Below are 23,129 nucleotides of genomic sequence, written 5' to 3' on the forward strand. Positions count from 1 at the left end.
GAGCAGCGAGTGGGTTTCATTACGTGAGAAGCCTTTTTCCTCCTCTGTGTTTGATGAATTATTAGATTTATGGTCTGTTTGACTCTAAATGATCATAATTCACTAAATGATCATCAGCTGTTTGAAGAAGACTTGAAACTAGAGACTCAGACAGAAACTCCTCAATGTTTACTGACGTTATAAAGTGAGAAGTGGAATCACTTTCTCATAGAAACATCTAACAATACATATCAATACAATATAAAAGTGTTTTTGATGCTGAAAAGGATAATTAAATATATAATCTATCACAGAAGGCGAAATATACAGATCAGATATTTCAGATATATTACTTTTATTAATTCAGTGGAAAATTCTCAATAGTGATGAGTCATTTTTCTGCTTTTTAAATTAGATTTAAATTCATTCAAGAGAAAGAGTTCTTAAGTAAATTGTGGAATTAACAAATGTTTCAATAATGAGATCAAACCAAATGTCTTAATGTCTACTGAGGTAGAAGCTGGAAATGAAAGGATTTTTAAAAATATATATCTTTGACCTTTAACCTTAATTGACAGGGCAGACTTGAGCAAAGGGCCGAGTCGCATCTGAACCTGAAACATAACACAAGTCATTATTTAGAAGGAAGAAGGACAAACACTCTTCATATGTTTCTTCTGTTTCGGACACAGAAGAAACATCAGACTGTTCTTCGTTCTTTCCTCTGAGGTCACGTGATCAGAGCCGAGCTCGGTCTCACCCGCTCAGCTCGGAGGTGACAGTTCATGTATTAGTTTTTTCCTTTTCATTTCAGATAAATCAAACTTCGTGAAAAGTAATTTCCCCCAAAGTCTGACTGTCACTTACAGAGAAGGAAACGGCTGACCCCTGGTCTCGACCTCTGACGGCTCCGTGACTCATGATTGCAGGGCTGATTCGATCTCTTTCCTGTGACCTCTGACCTCTCACAGCAAAACAAATCCTGATTTCTAAACCAGTCGAGCATCAGACTAATCTCTGAGGATGCTCGACTTTGACAGGCATGCACATACAGAGCAGGAATAATGATTATGAGTTAACTGAAGATTAGCTGCATTGTTTAACAGAGTGGACTTGAACCCGACTCGCTGCTAATCCTGAGAGAGAGAGAGAGGGAGAGAGAGAGAGAGAGAACAGCTCCCTCCATCTGCACCAGCCCGCCTTGTGACAATTCAATCTGTTCTGCGTCTCCCTGCATGAATTATGGATAAACCCTGCAACGTGTGATTGTGTTGTGGATTTACACTTCATAACTCCTCGGCTGCGGCCGTGAAAGAGGCTGGAATGAAAAGAGAAATCAAGGTAATTCACCGAGCATAAAGCAAATGAAATGCCAGTATTATTATCATCTGATGGCAGCCGATGGACTTCTGTGCTGGAAGCCATTAGCACAGCTCATTCAGAGAGGGCCAGAGAGACCCCCCCCCCCCCATAAGCAATTACTGGAGCGTCATTCTGTCTCAGTGAACCGAGCTGGAAGATCTGCTCCTCCAGGTCAAATCAACAGGAAGATGTCACCAAGGAATCTTTAGTATATATTAATGCACAGCAGTAAAGTTGAACTATGTTTTCTCTACATATGTCTGACTTCCTCCCTCAGTTACAGACAAACACACTGAGGTTAATCTCTCTTATTAACTGTATCTGACCTGTGATCCGGCCGAATACCCAGAATGCACCTTGCCTCTCGCCCGGTGTCCCTGGGCTCCAGCTCCTATATAGATTAATAACCTCAGCTTTAAACTATGCTCCTTTTCATCGGAAGTCTAAAATGATGTATAGTAGGAATTAAGACATATATAATTCAATATCTAAATAAAGATAGTGATGAGAGTTGCAATAATTGTGTAAATCGCCAAAACAGATGATTTGTCTTTCTACAATGTGGAACCACGGAAACTATCGGTATCAGCACTAAAGAAGCAAAACATAACTTTAATAAAAGAAACCACAGTGGGATGTTACTGGTCCAGACTCCAGTCTACTGGTTAAACTGGTGTGTTGTGCTCCAGAAGAAGAGTCGGACAAAAACCTTCTGGTCAACTGAGAGAAAAGTACAGATGCTGAGATGCCAAGTTGTGCGGATTAAAACACATAGAGTGAAAATAATCATAAGAGTTTCAATCTTTTTTAACGACTCTTTTAACCACAATGAATTCTTGTGTTTAGTTATGTTCAGTTATTTATACAGAAGAAAGGATGAACTGAGAGACACCAAATTTAAAGTTAGATCATTCGGGGAAAGAATATTTTCTTTATTTAGCAGAAACCATCCAGTTCTCAGCTGTGATAATATTTAATATCCAGAGTCTCCAGTCAATTCACTGTTTAATCAAGTCATTATATTTATTGCCTCTGTTTGCCGGTGTAGCCTTGAGGAAAAGCTGCAGGAGTGAGACGAGGACGTGACGTAGACTGAAAGTAACACAAGGACAAAGAAACACACAACAACCACTCGTCTGTTTGTTGTGAACAAAACACGCAAAGATGAAAAGGGACATTTTACTGCAAAGCTGTAAAAGTGTTGATTGGACTCATTTGTCTCTTATTGTGCACTGCTGCACAATAAATTAAAACTATCACAATGTCTTTCTTTAAAATCTATTTTAAAGCCTTTTCATTTTGATTTGCACACCTCAGGGACATTAATGGACGGTTCAGAAAAAGGACAAAGACCTGAGATGATAAATACAAGTTTCTCATCATGTTTAAATTCTTAAACATGATGTCAGAAACATTACAGCCTCAGCAGGAGAGAAGTTTCATTTCATATCAACATTGAGACCAGATCCTCTCTGTGATCCCGCCAAGTCTCGGTTCAAAATGAAAAACCGCATCAAGCTGCTGTCGAGGAAATCAGAAAACAAAAGGAGTGTCAGTGTTTTACCCTTCAAAACAAAAGCATGGAGCTTTGGAGAGGAGAGGGGGTCGGAGCTGCACGAGAAGAACAATATTCAGTGAAGAGTTGAAACTGTGAAACCGTTCAAGAGATTTCCAGATGTCAGAGTCTCTGAAGTCCAACGTGATGTAACGTCCAAAAACAGAAAGACGACCACAGAAGAACACAGAGGAAAAATATCATAATGAAGAAAAAATGTATATGAACTTTGCAGAGTCTGACCTGACAAAGTGTGAAACCCTGTTTGTGACTTCCTGTGTAATTCAGCACAGTATGAGGCATTTTTTAATGATCTAATGATTATCATTCATAATTTCTTACCACTTTCTTACTTCTCTGTTTTTATGCACTTTAATATATGTATTCTTATTTATTTTTTTATTTCCTTTTCTTTTAAATGTTATTTTAACATCTTCTTATATTTTTTATGTCTTCTCTTCTTATTTGAATAACATTTTAACACGTTTTTAACATGTCATATCGTGTGTGAAGCACTTTGAGCTGCATTTCTTGTATGAAAGGTTCTATACAAATAAGGGTTATTATTATTATCTTAACTTTATGGTGCACAACTGTTACTGCTCTCTATCTCCTCTCCTCTCCCTCTTTTCTCTCTCTCCTCTCTCCCCCTCTTTTCTCTCTCTCCTCTCTCCCCCTCTCTTCTCTCTCTTCTCTCTTCCCCATCTTTCTCTGCTCACCAACCGGTCGAGTCAGCCATTGTCCACGTTGAATCTGGTTCAAGAGGTTTCTCTCTCGTTGTTGGAATTTTTGGTTTCTCTAGATTATTTTAGATTTTTACCTTATATGTAAAGAGCCTTAAGATAATATATATTTAAAGATCTGGCGCTATACAAATCAAACTGAATTGAATTATTACATCTCTTTCTCTCTCTTCTTCTTCAAACTACCCTGTGAGTTTATGTAGTCTTATTTTGAAAGTCCTGCCCGGACGTCGTGTATGATTGCTTGTTTCCTGCAGCTTGAACACAGCTTCCTCCTCCTCCTCCTCTTCCTCCTCCTCCTCCTCCTCTTCCATGTCTACAAGTGGAAGTTGTCTGGACTCGGGACTCGTCAGTCTCCTCCTGCTGCTGCTCCTGCTGCTCCTGCTGCTCCTCCCTTGGACATGAGGCGGAAGGAGAAGCGGCTGCTGCAGCTCGCCGGGCTGCTGCTGGCGGCGCTGCTCTTCCTCCCCAACGTGGGGCTGTGGTCTCTGTACCGGGACCGGCTGCTGGACCCGTCCCCGGACCCGGTGTCCGCTCCGGGACGACTGCCCCCCGTGCAGGTGAGAGGAGCTCGGTTCTGATCCGGTTTCTTGTGACCTTCAGCGGGTCCGGAGAGAAACGCGGATTCTCCGGTTTCCTCCTCATCGGCTCATTAGTCGGTTTCTGCTCAATCCTGCGTCACATGGAACAAGGAGCTGGTGGATGTGACTGCTCCTGGGTCAGTGGTCACACGGGGAGACGGTGGTAGAGCGGGTGTGCGCGGGTTCGATTCCTCCACACACACACTGTATGTACTGTACAGTTCAGCACCACGGAGAGCTCCTCTGTCCGCGGCCCGGGTTCAGCACCACGGAGAGCGACAGCGCGGCTTTCACTAACCTGCAGGAAGAAGTGGAGAAAGAAAGATAGAGAGATATAGATGTATAGATATATAGATATAAGTGTATATATAGGTATCTATAGATATAGATATAGATATACAGATATCTATACAGATAGATGGATCGATAGATATAGATATAGAGATAGAGATAGATATCGGTATCCATATAGAGGTAGATATATCAATATAGATATAGAGATAGATATAGAGATAGATATAAAGATATATAGATATAAGTGATATATATGAATGGATCGATATATATAGATTTAGTTATAGAGATGATATATATATATATAGATATTTAGATATTGATATAAATATAGATGGATATAGAGATATATAGATAAAGATATATATAGATGGATAGATAGATAGATATATAGATATATAGATAGTTAGATAGTTAGATAGATAGATATAGATATAGATATAGATGTAAATATAGATAGATGCATACATAGTTAGATATATATATAGATGTAGATAGATAGATGGATAAATAGAGGGGTAGATATAACAATATAAAGATTTATAGATATATAGATAGATAGATAGATAGATAGATAGATAGATAGATAGATAGATAGATAGATAGATAGATAGATAGATAGATAGGAAGATAGAAAGATAGATAGATAGATAGATAGATAGATAGATAGATAGATAGATAGATAGATAGATAGATAGATAGATAGATAGATAGATAGATAGATAGATTGTAGAAAGTGATTTTTCTTGGGTGTTGTGTATTGGACGAGATGGATTTTTCTTTATAAGAAACGGTAGACGCTCTCATTTAGTGGCCGTGGTTTAATTGATGTTCCAGCCCTGATTTGAGGCTGTTGCCATGGGGAACCACTGAGGCTGCCACTGTTCTTTTTGCATAACTGGTAAATGTGGATAAATTCATCATTTTAATGTATGAAATGTCAAGAATAATGAGAAACAGCCCCTGCAGGTTATCTTGAGAGAAAGAAAGTGATGTTAAAGTTATTTAGTTTGACGCACAGAGCCAATGTTCACACTGAAGCAGCTGCTATCAGGAAATATCTTGTTCCTATAATTCATTTATGATAATCTAATGTTAATTAACTGACCATAAATGACCTTAAAGCGATGCCACATAACTAAAAAGGGCTTTTACAAATAGTCAGTCTGCATGAATTAGTAATGACGACTTGTGTCCTTGTCACCGATGTTCACACTTGACGTCTCCAGCCTTTTCAGCAGTACCACGCTGGTGTTAATTATTTGCTTTGAACACGAGTCACATCCACAGGAGGAGTGATGTCTGTTCATAATGTACATGGGAGACTAAACACCACTGAACTGCAAATCTGATTCACCAGCGGAGCGTGAAACAGCCACTTTTCCACTTTGAATGAGCGATGACGAATGATAAAGGTTTCAATTCGTCTGAGGGATTAAATACAGATTCAGCTGCCTCAGGTCAGTTTGAAGGCTAAAGGTGATTCAGCACAAATTCATGAATATGTGTTGTTGTTCAAATCCTCATCCACCGGCACAAATAGTCCAAATCTTTCCTGTCATGCATTTCCTCTGATGGACTGAATCTAACTTTACCAAATGGTGCAATATTGATTCTTCTGAGATGAACAGCCTCAGAATTTGATGATGAATTCTCATCCAACAACTTCTTGGATCCACCTCTTTCTGTTTGTTTGTCGAGAGGAAAATGATTCTTGGTGTTTCTCTGGAAATCAGTAAAACGTACGATTCATCTCTGTCGCCCAAAGATCCCTTTGTGGTATTGATTGTTGTTTTTTTAGAAAATTAGAATAAATCGCTGCTGTATTGACTTGAAGTTGGATTTCGACGCAGAGCTAATTTCAATTGATAATATCCTGAGAGAATATTTTGCATATGTTGCCTTGAAAATATTAACAACAACATATGGCTGATTTCATAATGTATCTTCAGCACAGAGCTGGTTTGGAGCAGTGTTTTCATGCTCATGTTTCTGAGTGAGGTCGTGTTTATTCAGTTTAAATTGTGGTTTCAACTGATTCCAGGAGAGATTATTATTGTTTGCGATGTAGGTTCAAATCTGTGATGGGTCAGGGTCAGTCTGACAAAGGTTATGTGCAGATGTAGAAAGTCCACAGATGGAAGAGGCCGAGGCAGACGGAGCAGGCGACAAAATGTCAAACCTTATTCAGCCGAAACCGTGACCTTTAACCTCAGCCTGTGTTTCAGGTTAACCGGAGCTGAGCCGGAGCTGTGACACCTGATTTGTCGCCTCTGCAGTACAGACGCCTGCTGTGATCACTGACACAGACGGGTTAACGGCCCGGACACTGATAATTACACCCAGGTGGCATTTTATTGTGACAGTTGTAGTTCTCATTGAGGGATGATTTGAAGCTGTGATCACAGCAGTGGTTTCTACAAAACGTCCCAAAATCAACGGTGAAGTGAAGAATTAAATCAACATTACTGTAGAGTGTGTGTGTGTTGATGTGTAAACACTGGATGGAGTCGTCTCTTGTCTTCATCCCAGTTTGTGCCACATTGGTTCATGTGCAGTTAAAAGTAGTGGTGACCTATCGATGCATGATTCAAGGTTGGTTGTGAAGCATTGAATTACATTTAACGGCAGGTTTTGTCCGAGAATTACACGTTTATGTTCGGTTGTGTTTTATATATGGAGAGTTTTATTATCACCTGAGCGCTGGAGCGATGTTGTAAAGTTGAAACCGAGTCCTGAAGGTTCTCTCCGGGTGAGACGCCTCCGACCGGTCATCAGACGTCTCATAAAACACGGGACAGGTTTCTCTACGCTGCTGGAACCCGTGAACCTTCGTCTTCGGTTCTTCTTCTTTCTCGTAAACTTTTATTAGCCAAAGACAAACGGAGAAAAGACGACGAAGGAACAAGAAAGCAACAATATTTGTGACCCTGGGTTTGAGTGCTCCCGTTGGGCTGTGATAGCTTCTCTGAAGTAAATAAAAAAATCAATAAGCTAATCCTATTCAGCCTTTTCCCACATACGTCTTGTACAGACATTTGTAGCAGATGTTTTCGGCCCCTTGTTGGTTCCTGTCTTTTCCACTTGTAGGAGACACAGTGCTTAAACCCTCAGAATAAGATCAGAGCGGATTAAATACCAACAGGACGAGCTGCAGTCTCATTTATACACAATCTCTACAACTGATGTTTTAGATTAAATAGAATTTGAGTGAATAACATATTGATTTTGGGATTTATTTATTTGCCCAGTGAGGACCAGGAGACTTTTCTCAAGCAGCTTCTGTGTTTACATGTATTTCTTTGCAGATTTCTGTAGATCTGTGTTGTTCGGCCTGCAGCGGTTAGCAGCTCTTTCTTCTGACGACTGATTATAGATCCGCTCACTGCTTTAGAACAGTCGGCAGAATCGGTTTTACTGTCTCGTCAGATCGCAGCGATCGATAAACAACATGTTGAAGGGATGAGGTTCATCGGGAGAACGGCTCCTCTGAGGGCAAAGATGAATAATTAGATGAATGAAAAACACCACAGGTTTGATCCCGGTGAACTTGGGAATCTCACCTCCTCAATCAGTAATGTGAGACTAGGTGTTTTTGAATGTCTGTGGCCGCAATTGAAATGTTCATGGTCTCGGGACAGACAGAGATGAGCAGCTGCTCTTTGTGTTTCCTGTGTGACTCGGGGCTGAGTCTCCATTTTACTATTAGAGCAGAAATGTTTGATATTTCCGAACTTTGCAGGACGAAAAGTGAAGAAAATAAAATAGTCTTCAAGTTCCCCTGGCAGTGTGTGTGCAACAGTGTGTGTGTGTATGTGTGTGTGCGTGTGTGTGTGTGCAGCATTGTGTGTGTGTGTGTGTTCAGCAGTGTGTGTGTATGTGTGTAGCAGTGTGTGTGTGCAGCAGTGTGACTAAACGCCTTTCACACCGACAGTTCTTTGTGTTAAATCAATCGATCGGCTCCTCTTAACCATATTGAGAATTGATCGCTGGTGGAGGGAAGGAGCCACCTGTCTCAGCACTGCACATCGGGGGGGCTGGTTATCGACGGGCGCCTGGACAGTAATGGAGGAGGAGGAGGAGGAGGAGGAGGAGGAGGAGGAGGAGGAGGAGGAGGAGGAGGAGGAGGAGGCGTTGAGAGCCAAGTTCAGTTCTGCATTGAACGGTAACCAAGTTCAAGTCCCTCGTCAGCAGCTTCTGGTTTTCAGACTCACATGAGGGAGAGAGAGAGAGAGAGAGAGAGACTCACATGGAGGGAGAGAGAGAGAGAGACTCACACGGAGAGAGAGAGAGAGAGAGAAAGACTCACACTGAGGGAGAGAGAGAGAGAGACTCACACGGAGGGAGAGAGAGACTCACACGGAGGGAGAGAGAGACTCACACAGAGGGAGAGAGAGAGAGAGACTCACACGGAGGGAGAGAGAGAGACTCATATGGAGGGAGAGAGAGAGAGACTCACACGAAGGGAGAGAGAGAGAGAGAGAGAGAGAGAGAGAGAGAGAGAGAGAGACTCACACGGAGGGAGAGAGAGAGAGAGACTCACACAGAGGGAGAGAGAGAGACTCATATGGAGGGAGAGAGAGACTCACACGGAGGGAGAGAGAGAGACTCATATGGAGGGAGAGAGAGAGAGACTCACACGAAGGGAGAGAGAGAGAGAGAGAGAGACTCACACGGAGGGAGAGAGAGAGAGAGACTCACACAGAGGGAGAGAGAGAGACTCATATGGAGGGAGAGAGAGACTCACACGGAGGGAGAGAGAGAGAGAGAGAGAGAGAGAGAGAGAGAGAGAGAGAGACTCACACGGAGGGAGAGAGATGGAGAGACTCACACGGAGGGAGAGAGAGAGACTCATATGGAGGGAGAGAGAGACTCCCACGGAGGGAGAGAGAGAGAGAGAGAGAGAGAGAGAGAGAGAGAGAGAGAGAGAGAGAGAGAGACTCACACGGAGGGAGAGAGAGAGAGAGACTCACACAGAGGGAGAGAGAGAGACTCATTTGGAGGGAGAGAGAGACTCACACGGAGGGAGAGAGAGGACCACAGAGAGAGAGAGAGAGACTCACACAGAGGGAGAGAGAGACTCACACAGACAGAGAGACTCACACAGAGAGAGAGAGAGAGAGAGAGAGAGAGAGAGAGAGAGAGAGAGAGAGAGAGAGAGAGAGAGACTCACACGGCTGCTGGTCATGTGACCTCATCTGCAGCTCTGAAACAAACACACAGAAACAATTTGTGTTCACAACGACAGGATCTGTGTTTTCTGTGAGACATGATTTTATATCGGGCCTCTCTCACTCTCTCTCTCTCTCTCTATCTCTCTCTCTCTCTCTCTCTCTCTCTCTCTCTCTCTCTCTCTCTCTCTCGCTCTCTCTCTCTCTCCCTCTCTCCTGCTCCCCTGTGAGAGGTAATGGATGAATGTTTATTTTTAAGATCATTTCAAAAGAAAGAGCTTTAGGACCAAACTGAGTGAAATCCATCATGTTTCCTCTAAGGAGCTTTTTCTGAACTTCCGCCTCCTTCATTTAATTTTAGACGATCCATGGTTAAGGTTAGAATAACATTGTTGTCATGGTTATGAGAAACCAGGAGACATAATCTGAGTCATCGGCTTTGACTCAACCAGTAACCTGACTTCCTGCTGTTCACACTGGACACAAATTAAACTCACAATTTGCAGGAGGAGGAAAGTTTTCAGGAAAAAGTGAACATGAGTTTTTTAAACACTGTTGATTTTCTGGTGAGGAAAGTCTCTCTGTGACAATGAGTCTCATCTAATTAACCGTCACAGGTCGCAAGAGGGAAACGAATTAGCTTCAATTAATGAGGAAAATTAATATTCTCAATAATCTGTAATGAGAATCCTGCAGTAATTACAAGCGATGACTCAAGGTCTCAGTGTTTTAGAAAATATCCGTTTAACGGTCGTTTGATGTCTGAAACGTCTCCGAAGTGAAATCATGGTTCGCACCTCGTGGCAAAAGCTTTTATTTTTTATTCTCCACAGTCGACCCAGTGAAGCAGAGAAAACTCATCACACAAAGAATATCATCCAGCAGATGTGGTGCCAACAAACACAAAGAAGGAAACAGCAGCGGATATACAGGTTCACATATAATGATGATTACAGGTCAGAACCAGAATCAATCACAGGAAACCTTTCAGAAAAAAAACAAGACAAAATAAAGTCAAAGTTAAGATCCCAGAAAACCCAGAAGACTGGAAACTTCTCCCTCTGATCCGGGCTCAGGAGATTTTGGAAGGATTCTCAGCTCCGGTGAATCTCATCTGGGGTCTGAAGGTCTGAAGGTCTGAAGGTCTGAAGGTCTGAAGGTCTGAAGGTCTGAAGGTCTGAAGGTCTGAATCCGAGCCGAGCTGCAGCAGAGACCAGAGAGAGGACTCGGGGACGAAGCAGAGACACATCCACACCTTATAGTCCTCTGATGAATCCTTCTGCTGATGAAGCTCATGTGTTATGGCTGAAAACTCCTGAACAAGAGATGTGATTCTGTTCAGCTCGACCTAGAGTCCATGTTAAACACACGCAGGATGGTACACGATGCTCCTGAAAATAGATTTAGTGTAATATTCAAATTTTATACACAATGCAAAGTTTTCCCCGTGCAGTGGGAACTGGCAGCAGACTCGTCTCAGAGTTTATTATTGTCTTAAAGTATTTCGAGCATCGTCTCAGGAACAGTGGGACTGAACTTCCTCTGAACACAGTTGAAGATGAAGTTGTTTCCTGTGCAAGTCCCTCAATATCGACCAATGGGAGAACCCGTTCGGATCTGGACGTTTCGGACTTGTCTCCACCTCGGCTCTGTCTTCAGCTGGGACGGGACAGGAAGCTACAGCTCAGCACTTGATGTCCACCGAGCAGCGGTCCCTCACCCGGTGTCCTCTCCTGCAGACGTGATCATAATAAGAAGCTTATTTGAACAGCTCGGGGGGGTTGAACCAGAGCCAACAGTTTCAACACAACTATAAATTCAAACAGAAACCTGCAGCTGGTCCATCACACCAGGCTCATGTCTCATTATGTCTCATTATGTCTCATTATGTCTCATTATGTCTCACTTCCTGTTGGCAAGTGGGACATTAGATTCTTCATGAGCAAGATGCCCTACAGGTTCATTCACCGAGATTACAAATATCTATTTTCTAGGCCTGGGCAAGTTAACTCGTTTTAATCGAGTTAACTCAAGTGATGAGTTAACTCGATTGTTTATCCGCCAATTATTTTCTTTTTTCCTGTTCTGCAGCAGTCAGCAACAGACTTTCACAAAATAAAAGCCTGACTTTCACAATAAAACAATAAATAATCAAACCTGAGTGAATGCGAGATAAAATAATTAATCGAGTTAACTCATCACTTGAGTTAACTCGAGTTAACTCCATTGAAACGAGTTAACTTGCCCAGCCCTACTATTTTCTTATTTACCCGATTTGCATCTGGACTCACAGATCTTCTCTTCTTGTTCTGGGGCTTTGAGATGTTTCTAGATAAGGTGCAGGGTGTAAACAGATACAGAATAACCTCTTGCATCTTTAAATCTCCTTAGCCAACGTGTGTTTTTTCTCCGTAATAACCTCCTGGTTCCTTTGAATAATACGATTGAATGTTCATAAGTACCAGCAGTTTTCTTATAAGGAATATTTCTTATTATAGTAGAAATGATGCCTATTTACACCAGAGCAGGACGATGAGAGAATCAGGCCGTGGGAGTTTCTCTGCTCCATCACGTCTCGTCAGGATCGATTCATGTCGGTAATTACACGTTTGCATCTGGGCTCCGTCCTCTAATCACAGAGAACTGACATTTCCTGTATCTGCAGCTGAAACTTTGACATTTGAGCGAAGCAGCATCGAGTCTGATCACTGAGCTTCATGGGGATTACAGTGGGAGCTTCTAAATCATGTGTAGATATCGATTTATTTACTGAGCCAGCTTTTTAAAAAACAAAACTCTGCTCAGCGGTTGTGTTTTGCATGTGGATCAAAGTGTGGAGCATCGGTGATATGGGTTTAAAATCTGATATCTGCATGTTTCCTGCTGCATCCATCATGAACCTCCCTCGGCTGGGGGGGGGGGGGGGTTCTCTGCAGTCGGCTGGAAGCGGCTGATAGCAGGATTGCTTTTAGCTGGAGGTGTGTTTGTGTACCGCTGTGCTGTTTGCCCTCCTCCCTGTGTGTTAGTGAAGGTCTTCTCTTTGTATGTGTGTACTGCTGGTGTGTTCCTCTTAGTGTCAGTTTGTTTACAGTGTGTGAAGGTACACAAACCCTGGAAGCTACAAAAGAGACGTAAAGTGCTGCAGAGAGCTTGAAAATACGCTGACACACTCGAATTACACCTGCACATATCATTCAAACACGTTTTCACTCGTCAGCTGCTGGATCAGCCTCCAGTGCTCCGGCTGCAGGGCTCACACTCGAGCTTCTTCTTCTCTTTGAGCCACTGGAGCAGCAGTGAGGTGAATAATGCAGGCAGAGGAGGTCCGGCTCCCAGAGGTCAGAGGTCAGAGCTCCGGGGCAGCAGCTTCTTCCAAAACCAAACTTTAGAAACGATGTCATTACTTTAGGCAAACGGTCATGAACTGTATTTCTATGGATTCTTATTGAGCACTCACAGTTCTTTACAGTAGAAGTTGCATTCACCCACGCAGGCAGCTCTTCTACCTGTCAGGGAAACCTGGAGTTCAGCCTCTTGCTCAGAGACACTGGAGGATTCAGGGTTTGAACCAGTGACCTTCTCGTCTGTGGAGATCTCGCTCCACTTTTATTGGGACATTTTCATGTAGAACGGATATTCCACCAAAGTTTAACCACATATTAACTATATTCTAAAAAAAGCAATTTATTCTCACACTAAAAAATGTTGTATCTTGCAATACATTTCTTAAATTAAGTTATGTTATTTATTTGTGCGTATTTTATTTATCCCTCTGCTCCTCTCTCTCTGCTCCTCTCTCTCTGCTCCTCTCTCTCTGCTCGTCTCTCTGCTCCTCTCTCTACTTCTCTCTCTCTGCTCCTCTCTCTGCTCCTCTCTCTGCTCCTCCCTCTGCTCCTCTCTCCTCTCTCTCTCCTCTCTCTCGCTGCTCCTCTCTCTGCTCCTCTCTCCTCTCTCTCTCCTCTCTCTCTCCTCTCTCTCTCCTCTCTCTCTCCTCTCTCTCTCCTCTCTCTCTCTGCTCCTCTCTCTCCTCTCTCTCTCTCTCCTCTCTCTGCTCCTCCCTGCTGGGGCCTCAGCCTGGAGGTCCTGCTCCTCCAGCTCGTGTCTGGCTCGGGGGGGTCTGGGAGGAGGAGCCTGGAGGGATGTGTATCACAACATGCTGCACATGCTGAGGAGCAGCTTCCTCAGCAGGAGGAACAGAAGCTTTCTCAGTTTATTGGATTTTGTGTCTCCTGACTTCAGAGCGATGCAGGTGAACAACCTGCTGCCACAGTGTGAGAGGTGGACGTGTCGGGACTTTGTGAAAAACTATAAAATGATAACAGTCGTGTCACATGGGAATGGACAACTAAGGATGGATCAATCTTCTAATTCCTGAAATGTCTGAGGGACAAATATCTCGTGAACCGTTCATGTTATCAGCTTCACACTTGTTGGGTTTATTCTTAACGGCCAGAGGAAGTTGAGAGTTGAATTCTGTGTGATTTGGACACTTGGTACATTTTAATGTTAATAAATGTTGGATAAACAGGCTTAAGGGATTGTCTGCAGACCAGTTTCATGTCTTGTCTCGTGTTTTACATCAGATCATTTTGATCAATTAATCAATTTTATTTTCCCCATATTGGACATGTTGGATCTCTGTCATGGGAACAACATTCATAGAATCTCTTCCTCTTTCGCAATTTGTCTACAAAGTAAAAGCACAACATTGAGATAGTTGCTGTAATGTCTTATATTTTAAGTTGAATTACAATGCTTTCATTTTGAAGAGTTGTACACTTGAGGATATGAGGATTGATTAACAGAAATCTAAAGACGTGTTGTGTCTTTAATCAACGTGAGACACTTTTACAGTTTAAATAGAAAACTGCACCCAGCATTAACACAAGCAAACAGACTGAGATCAGCTCGTCTTCCTCAGCCGCTGCAGTCGGAGTCAGTCAGAGTCAGGAAGTTGAGTGCTGTTGAAGCGGGAGCAGGAGGTTGGAGAGCCTCCGGTTCAGATTGACTCGTGTGTGAAGTGGCTGGAGATGGAGGAGGAGGAGCACAGGCTGGGGTAGAACAGGAAAGGTAATTGTGTCTCAGGGGTTCGGAGGTGGATCTCTCTGTGATCTGAGAGAACAGGAAGGGGAAGAAAAGAAGAAAGAGGAGAAAAGCTTCCCCTCCTCACTGCCAGCTCCTGTCGGCTCTCAGCGGGAGGAGAGGAAACACAAAAGGGAAGTGTTGCTCTGATTCATCCTCCTCAGAGAGTGAATGGGGAGCTGTGTTCTCATGGCTGATACCAGCTGTTCTCTGGGCTCCTCTTTGTTCTGCACAACAGACCTGAGAGCAGCTGGAAGTGACCATAGTGACAGGAGTAAGAAAGGGAGAATGTCGAGTGACACTGTACGAGTTCCTCAGGCACCACGAGTCTCACTGCTGATGTGGAAAACTACCTGAAGATCTGGAAGTCGAACCGGATTTAAATCTTCAAGGTGATCAGAAGTGTTTCGGCCTCATATTCTCTGAGTGAGCTTTAAAACCAGGAAACTGTTTGAAAAGGATTTAGAAACAGAGATTTCCAACTTCCATTGTCTCTATAGCTCTGACATTACACTGAACATGATCTGTTGCCAAATATGATGATTGATTTGTTTGTATTTATTTGAATGAAGGAGATTTTATTGCCTTTAGCTTTAAACTTGTTCTCAGCTCAGACGGTAGCGACTTGGAGGAAGAGTAAATCTCAGTGTCGTGTGTGGAGCTGAGATAATCAACATTATTGTCAGACTTACTTTCTCTGATCTTTAATCAATCAGATCGATAACAGTTTCCTTCTTTCACATTCCAAGGTCACGTTGAGCTAATTCCCAAATAGAGTTTTCCAACTTTGACTTTTGAATCTTATCTAAAAGTATCATCAATGTCATCATTCGTCAATATTGAATATCGACCAAATGTGACGTGAATCCATCCAATTACTCAACTTAATTATATGAAATAACAACTTTGCATTAGTACAACTGAATACAAACAATGTGCAGTGTTGCATGATTTGATTACATTTAGCCAAGAAACACCTGATAAGCTTTTATAGTAAATCATTGACTTGGCAGTTTGGTAATTCTTTTCTCATGTTGCTGTCACATAGAAATATGGTCAATTAGAAACTGAGGATGATAAAATACTGCAGTGATATTTATTCAGTGACGACGTGCAACAAAAAGCATTCACAGGTGAAACGTGACTTTCTAAACTCTCGGGTCCAACTCGTCTGCAGTTTTTTTTATTTGCTCTTTAATAGAAAGTTTAGGATCAGCAGGTGAGAGCTGGGAGGTCGCGGCTGTTTTGTTCTGGTTTTCTCTGTCGTCTATTTCTCAGGAGAAACGTTTCCTCCCGTCCCACAATGCAATTCAAGGAAGAATAGAGCCACCGCCATGATGAGGTAACGCTCTGCTGGAAAGGTGATGCCTCAGAGGTTAGCATGACATTTCCACCGGCTGTGCTCTTTGTGTCATTGTTGGAGGGTTTTGGCGTCGAAGACCTTTTCAAGCTGCGACATGTTAGACACATTCAGGAACTCGTGTGTGAGATGGAGCCAAATGGTATTTAAAGAATAAAAAGCACAAAGCTGTAAGGAGAAGGGTTGATCTTCTATTTTCCCTTCTCCACTGATAACAGAACACATTTCTTTGTAATGTTCCACAATGGCTCTTTTGTCAGAGTGAATGAAAAGCAGCTTTTTCTTTTCCCTGCCGTCAGTTTTTCCGCTGAAGAAGCTGAAACCGTTGTTGCCTGATGTTATCAGCGCTCGCTAGCTTTAGCTAATTAAACTAATGAAGCTAATTAAGGCCATTTAGCTGATCGCTGCACACGTGATGTAATGGTGCAAAGACTGAAGAGTCAGGAAAAAAAACAACAGTCCTCAACAATTAGAGGTTTGTGGTCGAAGACAGAAATAAATGCTGTGTTGTGTCTTTGACCTGAGACTCCACGTGTTAATGTAGTTCGCTAACGAGCTGCTCCGTGGCTTTGGAATCAATTACCACATCATCACAACTCGTTAAAGTTTGAAGTTCACAACAATTAAGAAACAACGGTATGAATACATCTCTTACAGTGGTATTCTTGTTATTTTCCCTTTTTAAACATTATTATAAGAAGAATGGTTTGACCCAAAGAAATTAGCAATTCCAACTCGTGTGTAAAGCTACAGTTGCTAAGCTAAGATTAGCTATATTTATGTCGTCTGTCTAAATGAATGAGAACTGGGAGCTGCAGCTTCTCCTTCACTGGTTTCCAGGACATGCAACTGGAAGTTGTCAGATCTGGTTGAACATTGTTTGCGCTGCAGGATTTGAACCAGCAGCTGCAGCATTAGAGTCTGAAGTGAACTAACCTTGGTTCTCTTTGCATTTGCTCAGTCTTCTGTAAGAACTAAATTCACTGAGCCACATGAGGATGGAACCCACATCCTCCATCAAACACCAGGTTACTTGGAGGGAGACACCTGAGCTTCACATCTTTCATCAGGTCAAAACTCACCGAAGATTAAACGGACAAACTCAGAACTTCAGAGAAACTTCCTGAAGGATTTGGACTTTGAGTCGGACTTCAAAAATCCCTCAGCCTGAAGCACAGAACTTCAAGCAGCTTCTAAAATACTAAGATATTAGTTTAAAGATTGTTTTTCCTCTTTTCCTCGACTCTTCTTCAGGGTTTTGTCCAAAAGCAGGAGTTTGGTCGACCTTTGGAAGTTAATGGAGGTTAAATGAAACATTCAGACATTCAGAGGTTAGCACTGAAGATCTCGTTGAACTTTGAAGTCCGACACTGAGAGGAAAGAGTCCAGTGATGAAGAGGAGGTCCACACACACTACAGAACTCGTTTGTGTTTCCCCACCCGGCCACCGACCCTTTAGCAAACATTAGCTGAACAGACCGTTAGACGGAAGCATGAAAGTTGATTAGTGATTCATTTGCTCTTCCTCTGTCTCTCGCTCAGTTTGCTCCACAAAGTATGAATTTCCATATTAGTCCCTCGTCAGACGCGGAGCTCTGTAATTAGTGATGGCTCAGATGATGGAGATACGACCGGTGAGGCTCCCGCTCGTCTGTGCTGCACCTTGAATATTGATTCAGTCCACAAGCGCCCGGGGCAGAAATGAGTTTGTGGCAGCGTGAAGCCTCGTCTCTGTTATGACGGCCATTATGAAGCAGCACGCAGCGGGGGGGCAGAGGAAATAGTACCACAACGAGCAGAATCAAAATGACTGGTTTTAAAACGAGATCAACGGTTACATGAGCTGTTCACGAGATGGGAAGCTGCAGGTCCACAGCTGTAGCCCTCCACCTCCTCCTGCCTCCTTCTCCACTAATACTGAGATCAAATATCCTGAATATTAATATGACATCGACGCAGCTCTTATCTGGAAGAGGATCTTTCTCCAGGTGAAGCAGGAGGTCACGAGGTCGGCTCCTCTCAGGGTTCTTGTTGGTCCAGGCAGCAGCAGGTGAAGCTCTGGGAGACGTCAGAGACATGATGGTCCGGTTGATTGAAAAGTTTGTTTCTCCTGAGAAGTCGCTCGACTGTGAGTTTGGAATGAAAGTGTAAATTAAATCTCCACTAATATTGAGTTCAAATATCCTGAATATTAATATGACATGATAATATGAGCTCTTATCTGGAAGAGGATCGTTCTCCAGGTGAAGCAGGAGGTCACGAGGTCGGCTCCTCTCAGGGTTTGTGTTGGTCCAGGCAGCAGCAGGTGAAGCTCTGGGAGACGTCAGAGACATGATGAATCAGGTTGATTGAAAAGATTGTTTCTCCTGAGAAGTCGCTCGACTGTGAGTTTGGAATGAAAGTGGAAATTAAATCTCCACTAATACTGAGATTAACTATCCTGAATACTAATGTGACGTTGACGCAGCTCTTATCAACACAAACTCTTTAAATCTCCGTCTGTGACTCAGCTTTTCCATCCTGAGATATTTGTTTTCTTGATTTGTATTTGATGAATATCAGACTTTTGATGAAAAAGGATTTAGCGATATTTATTGGTATTGTTTTATTAATCTGTACCGACTTTAATAATTAGGATGCAGAACGACAGCAAATCCAAAGTGAATCCAGTTGAACTCAAAAAACAATCTGGATGAGAATGAGCGTGCATCTACGGAAAGTTCCACAAGAATTGATTATATAATCTTTTTTCTGGGAGTTAATTCCCGTGTGTGTGTGTGTGTGTGTGTGTGTGTGTGTGTGTGGGAGTGGGTTGCAAACAGAGGAGAAATATTTTCAGTTTTCGTCTCCTCCTCATTCTCCTTCTTCTCAATGTCTCTCTACCCCTTCTTTTTCTATTTTGATAATTTTTACTTACACATACAAACACACACACACACACACACACAAACAAAATAGTACCATACACAAAAACAACATCTTGGCAGAGTCCCAGTGAAACACTCGCAGCGACTCGTGATGTGAAGGTTCCTCTTCCTCCTCGTCTTGTGTTTCAAGGTCTTGTTACAGCAGCAGCTCTGGTGGAGCAGGAGCTGAAAATGTAATCAAACGAAATGATGCGGCACAGTGTCGCCTCCTTTATTCTGAGACACCGAGGGAAGCTCAGTGCACGTCAGGTACGACCACTGAGAGGAAACAGGAAACTGTGAAAGAGGAGACCGGAGTTTTACTGAAATAAAACAAAGATAACGTATAAGAGAGAAAATGGTTCAATCTCGAACTGGATCTTGTTAGAAAGTAAAAGTAAAGTTATCTGAAGCCTCCTGGTCGTTCATGAGCTGTGCAGCATCGAACCCGCGGCTGTTTCCCTTCAGTGACCTCATCACTCACTCACTCCATCAATCTGAGTAATTAGAAGCTGATTATTTCCAAGAGAATTGGAGCTGAACAATCCAGACGATCACTGACAGACGAACGGGTGTTGACTTGTTCTGTGATGAGTCAAATCTGCCAGATTCTGTCCCTCAACACTTCCTGTTCCTGCGCTGCCTCCAAAACTCCACTCCTGTCTACAGACGCTTTTTATGCACATAAAGTTATGTAATTCAATTTCCATTGGATTAAAGGAATAGTTCACCCAGAAATGAAAACCACTTATTATCTTCTCACCACTCTGCTGAATATAAGTCACTGATATCTTCAGTTGTGTTGGAATCGGCTGCAACACTGTTTACACCTGAACCTGAAAGAAGTGTTCTGTGGACTCAGACTCTCCACAGCCGACATCACAATGACCTGCTGGTGGAAAACGTGCGTGGATGTATCGTGCACTGACTCCGCCTCCTGTTAGCATCAGTGTGCAGCTCCCAGTGAAAGAGTTGTTTGATATCGACGCAGTGTCTCTGCTCCTGATCGGCTCGGCCGTCTCTGAAATGTCAAGCAGACTGAGAGCAAACAGAACAGCTGCTGCAGGCACTGTACACTACACACACACACACACACACACACACAGAGACACACACACACACACAGAGACACACACACACACACAGACACACACTGCTCTCCACAGCGGTTTGTTTAACGGCGCTGTGGTATCAGCTAACCGCCTGGTTAATAGTTTTCCTTGCAGTCAGACGTGTCGCTTGTGTTAACAACGTTTCACTAATTGCTTCCTCCCATGGAACTCATTCATTTACCGTTGTGCTGTGATCCTGTAATATCTGGAGTCACTGAAAGTAATTCCAGAAGCAGGGAGAATTTCATAAACGGCTCCTTATGCATTTTAATGCTGAGGAGAGAATATTAGCTCGTGTGCCTGTGTGTGTGTATGTGTGTGTCTGTGTGTGTGTGTGTGTGTGTGTGTGTGTGTGTGTGTGTGTGTGTGTGTGTAGATGAAATCAAATGTAGTTTTTAGAATTTTTTTGGCATTATTCTTCTGTTTTTCCGAAGCCAGCTGTCAGCAGCACGTCTCAGGAAGCAAAGTGAAAACAGAAGCTCAGGTTTTGGCCGACGCCCACGAGGAAGATTGAAATGGATGTTACATTTTCTTCCACAAATGTTTGTGTCTGTTGAAAAATACAAAAAAAACATTTTCCAGCACGGGTTCCATCTGCGAATGGATTATGTTGTTGATTATGTATCAATATTATTTAGTCTCTCACGTTCTCCTCCTCATCCTCATCCTCTTCCTCCTCATCCTCTTCCTCCTCATCCTTATCCGCCTCATCCTCATCCTCGTCCTCCTCATCCTCTTCCTCTTCCTCTTCCTCCTCCTCCTTATCTTTTTCCTCCTCTTCCTCCTCATCATCTTCCTCCTCATCGTCCTCCTCCTCTTCCTCCTCCTCATCCTCGTTATCTTCGTTATCCTCATCCTCATCCTCATCCTCGTTATCCTCATCCTCATCCTCATCCTCATCCTCATCCTCATCCTCATCCTCATCCTCATCCTCATCCTCATCCTCTTCCTCTTCCTCCTCCTCCTCATCCTCCTTACACTCTTCCTGCTCATCCTATTCCTCCTCATCCTTGTCCTCTTCCTCCTCATCCTCGTCCTCTTCCTCCTCATCCTTATCCTCCTCATCCTCATCCTCGTCCTCCTCATCCTCTTCCTCTTCCTCTTCCTCCTCCTCCTCCTCCTCCTCCTCCTCCTCCTCCTCCTCCTCCTCCTCCTCCTCCTCCTCCTCCTTATCTTCTTCCTCCTCTTCCTCCTCATCATCGTCCTCCTCATCGTCCTCCTCCTCTTCCTCCTCCTCATCCTCGTTATCCTCGTTATCCTCATCCTCATCCTCATCCTCATCCTCATCCTCGTCCTCTTCCTCCTCTTCCTCCTCATCCTCATCCTCATCCTCATCCTCATCCTCTTCCTCCTCATCTTCTTCCTCCTCATCCTCATCCTCCTCCTCTTTCTCCTCCTCCTGATCCTCATCCTCCTCATCCTCATCCTCATCCTCATCCTCATCCTCTTCCTCCTCATCTTCTTCCTCCTCATCCTCATCCTCATCCTCCTCCTCCTCCTCTTTCTCCTCCTCCTCATCCTTGTCCTCCTCCTCTTTCTCCTTATCCTCATCCTCATCCTCATCCTCTTCCTCTTCCTCTTCCTCTTCCTCCTCATCCTCTTCCTCTGTCTCCTCATCCTCCTCATCCTCATCCTCCTCAGTGTTTCCAAGTATCATTTCTGTTTCTGAGGAATAATCTCATTACTGTAAAAAGACCTGAAAGCATATTTTCCTTTATTTGCTCGACGCTCACACTCAAGGTCGTCCCGTTTTCAGAGATTCTCCTTCTGAATAAACTCCATCTGGAGATTGTATTATTTTGTACCTGGTGTATTTTCATCGACTGTTAAAGCCTGAATAGATGGGGTCATTGATGTGCTTTTCTGTGTGCTGGTGCAGGAGGTGAACCAGAGGAGGAAGGTGGCTCAGGTGGGACTCGATGGCGTGCGGCGGACGGACTGGCACGACTACGAAGGGATCAGGAGAGACGCCGCCCGCGTGGGTGAGTCCAACGACTTCACTCACAACACCTGCTCCGTGTTTGTCATTGTGATCAGAAGCTAAAAGACCACATCTGCTCATCGTGAACTTTGACTTTTTATTTCGGTAAATGTAGAGAAGGTTCAGTTTATGACTGTAACAGCCACCAGGGGCCTTTACTTTTTTGGAGCTGTCATCCTCATACACAGCCGATACTAATGACCTGCTGCTATGAAACGTGTGTTGATTTATTGTGAACTAACTCTGACTCCTGTTAGCATCAGAGTGTGTAGCTTGAACACTGACTCAGCGTTTCTGGTCTTGTTTCGTACGCGTCGGTACGTCCAACGTGTTCTGTTGATTTTACTGAGAACATCTGCTCAGTGATTGCACAAGACCACACACACACAGACACACACACACACACACACACACAAATACACACACACACACAGCAGCTCCACAGTTGAACTCTTGACTCTTTTCTCCGTCTCTTAATTCCCTCCGTGTGGATTTCTCTCCCTCAGAAGAATCTGTAAAGTTCATTATTAAACTCAGTTAATCTTAAACGATATCCATCGATCCAGCCTCCGGCCGACAGAGAGAAACGTAGCTTTCTCTCTTTATTATAAATCTAACAGATTTGTATCGTATCAGCTGAATGTGTGAGAGAGTGTGAAAGTTATTTGGGACAAAAAAATAATTCACTTGTTTCCACTTTGTTGTCATAGTGACAGTAATAACCACCATGGAACAGTGGGTTTCCTCGGGTCCGGGCTCGAACACTACTCTGTGTTTTTGTTTGAAGGTGTTGTCATGGTTACGATAATAAAGCTCCAGTGGTGAGACGGTTTTGAATAAAAGAAACTATCATAGTCACGATCAGTTTGAAGAGAGAAGGAACCCGACCGTCCTGAGCTGATTGCACATTCATCCGTAGAGTCATGGGGATCGCTTTTATAAAATAAGTCCTTCCTGGATCTGCTCATTTATTCAGATCTGTTCAGAAATTCACTGGGTTCAC

At 43.3% G+C, this 23,129-nt stretch overlaps 1 protein-coding gene across 1 annotated transcript in view; it reads left to right on the plus strand.

Annotated features, from left to right (window-relative positions):
- The first annotated feature begins 4,040 nt into the window (after positions 1 to 4,040).
- The window catches only part of LOC133019368 (polypeptide N-acetylgalactosaminyltransferase 10-like), a 60,325-nt gene continuing 41,236 nt past the window's right edge, over positions 4,041 to 23,129 (plus strand). Inside the window, exons 1-2 of the mRNA XM_061085819.1 lie at positions 4,041 to 4,199; positions 22,025 to 22,127. Of these exons, the coding sequence (XP_060941802.1) occupies positions 4,041 to 4,199; positions 22,025 to 22,127 (262 nt within the window). The remainder of the gene's footprint in view (positions 4,200 to 22,024; positions 22,128 to 23,129) is intronic.

The sequence above is a fragment of the Limanda limanda genome, chromosome 14 (genome assembly GCF_963576545.1).
Source record: "Limanda limanda chromosome 14, fLimLim1.1, whole genome shotgun sequence".
NCBI lineage: Eukaryota > Metazoa > Chordata > Actinopteri > Pleuronectiformes > Pleuronectidae > Limanda > Limanda limanda.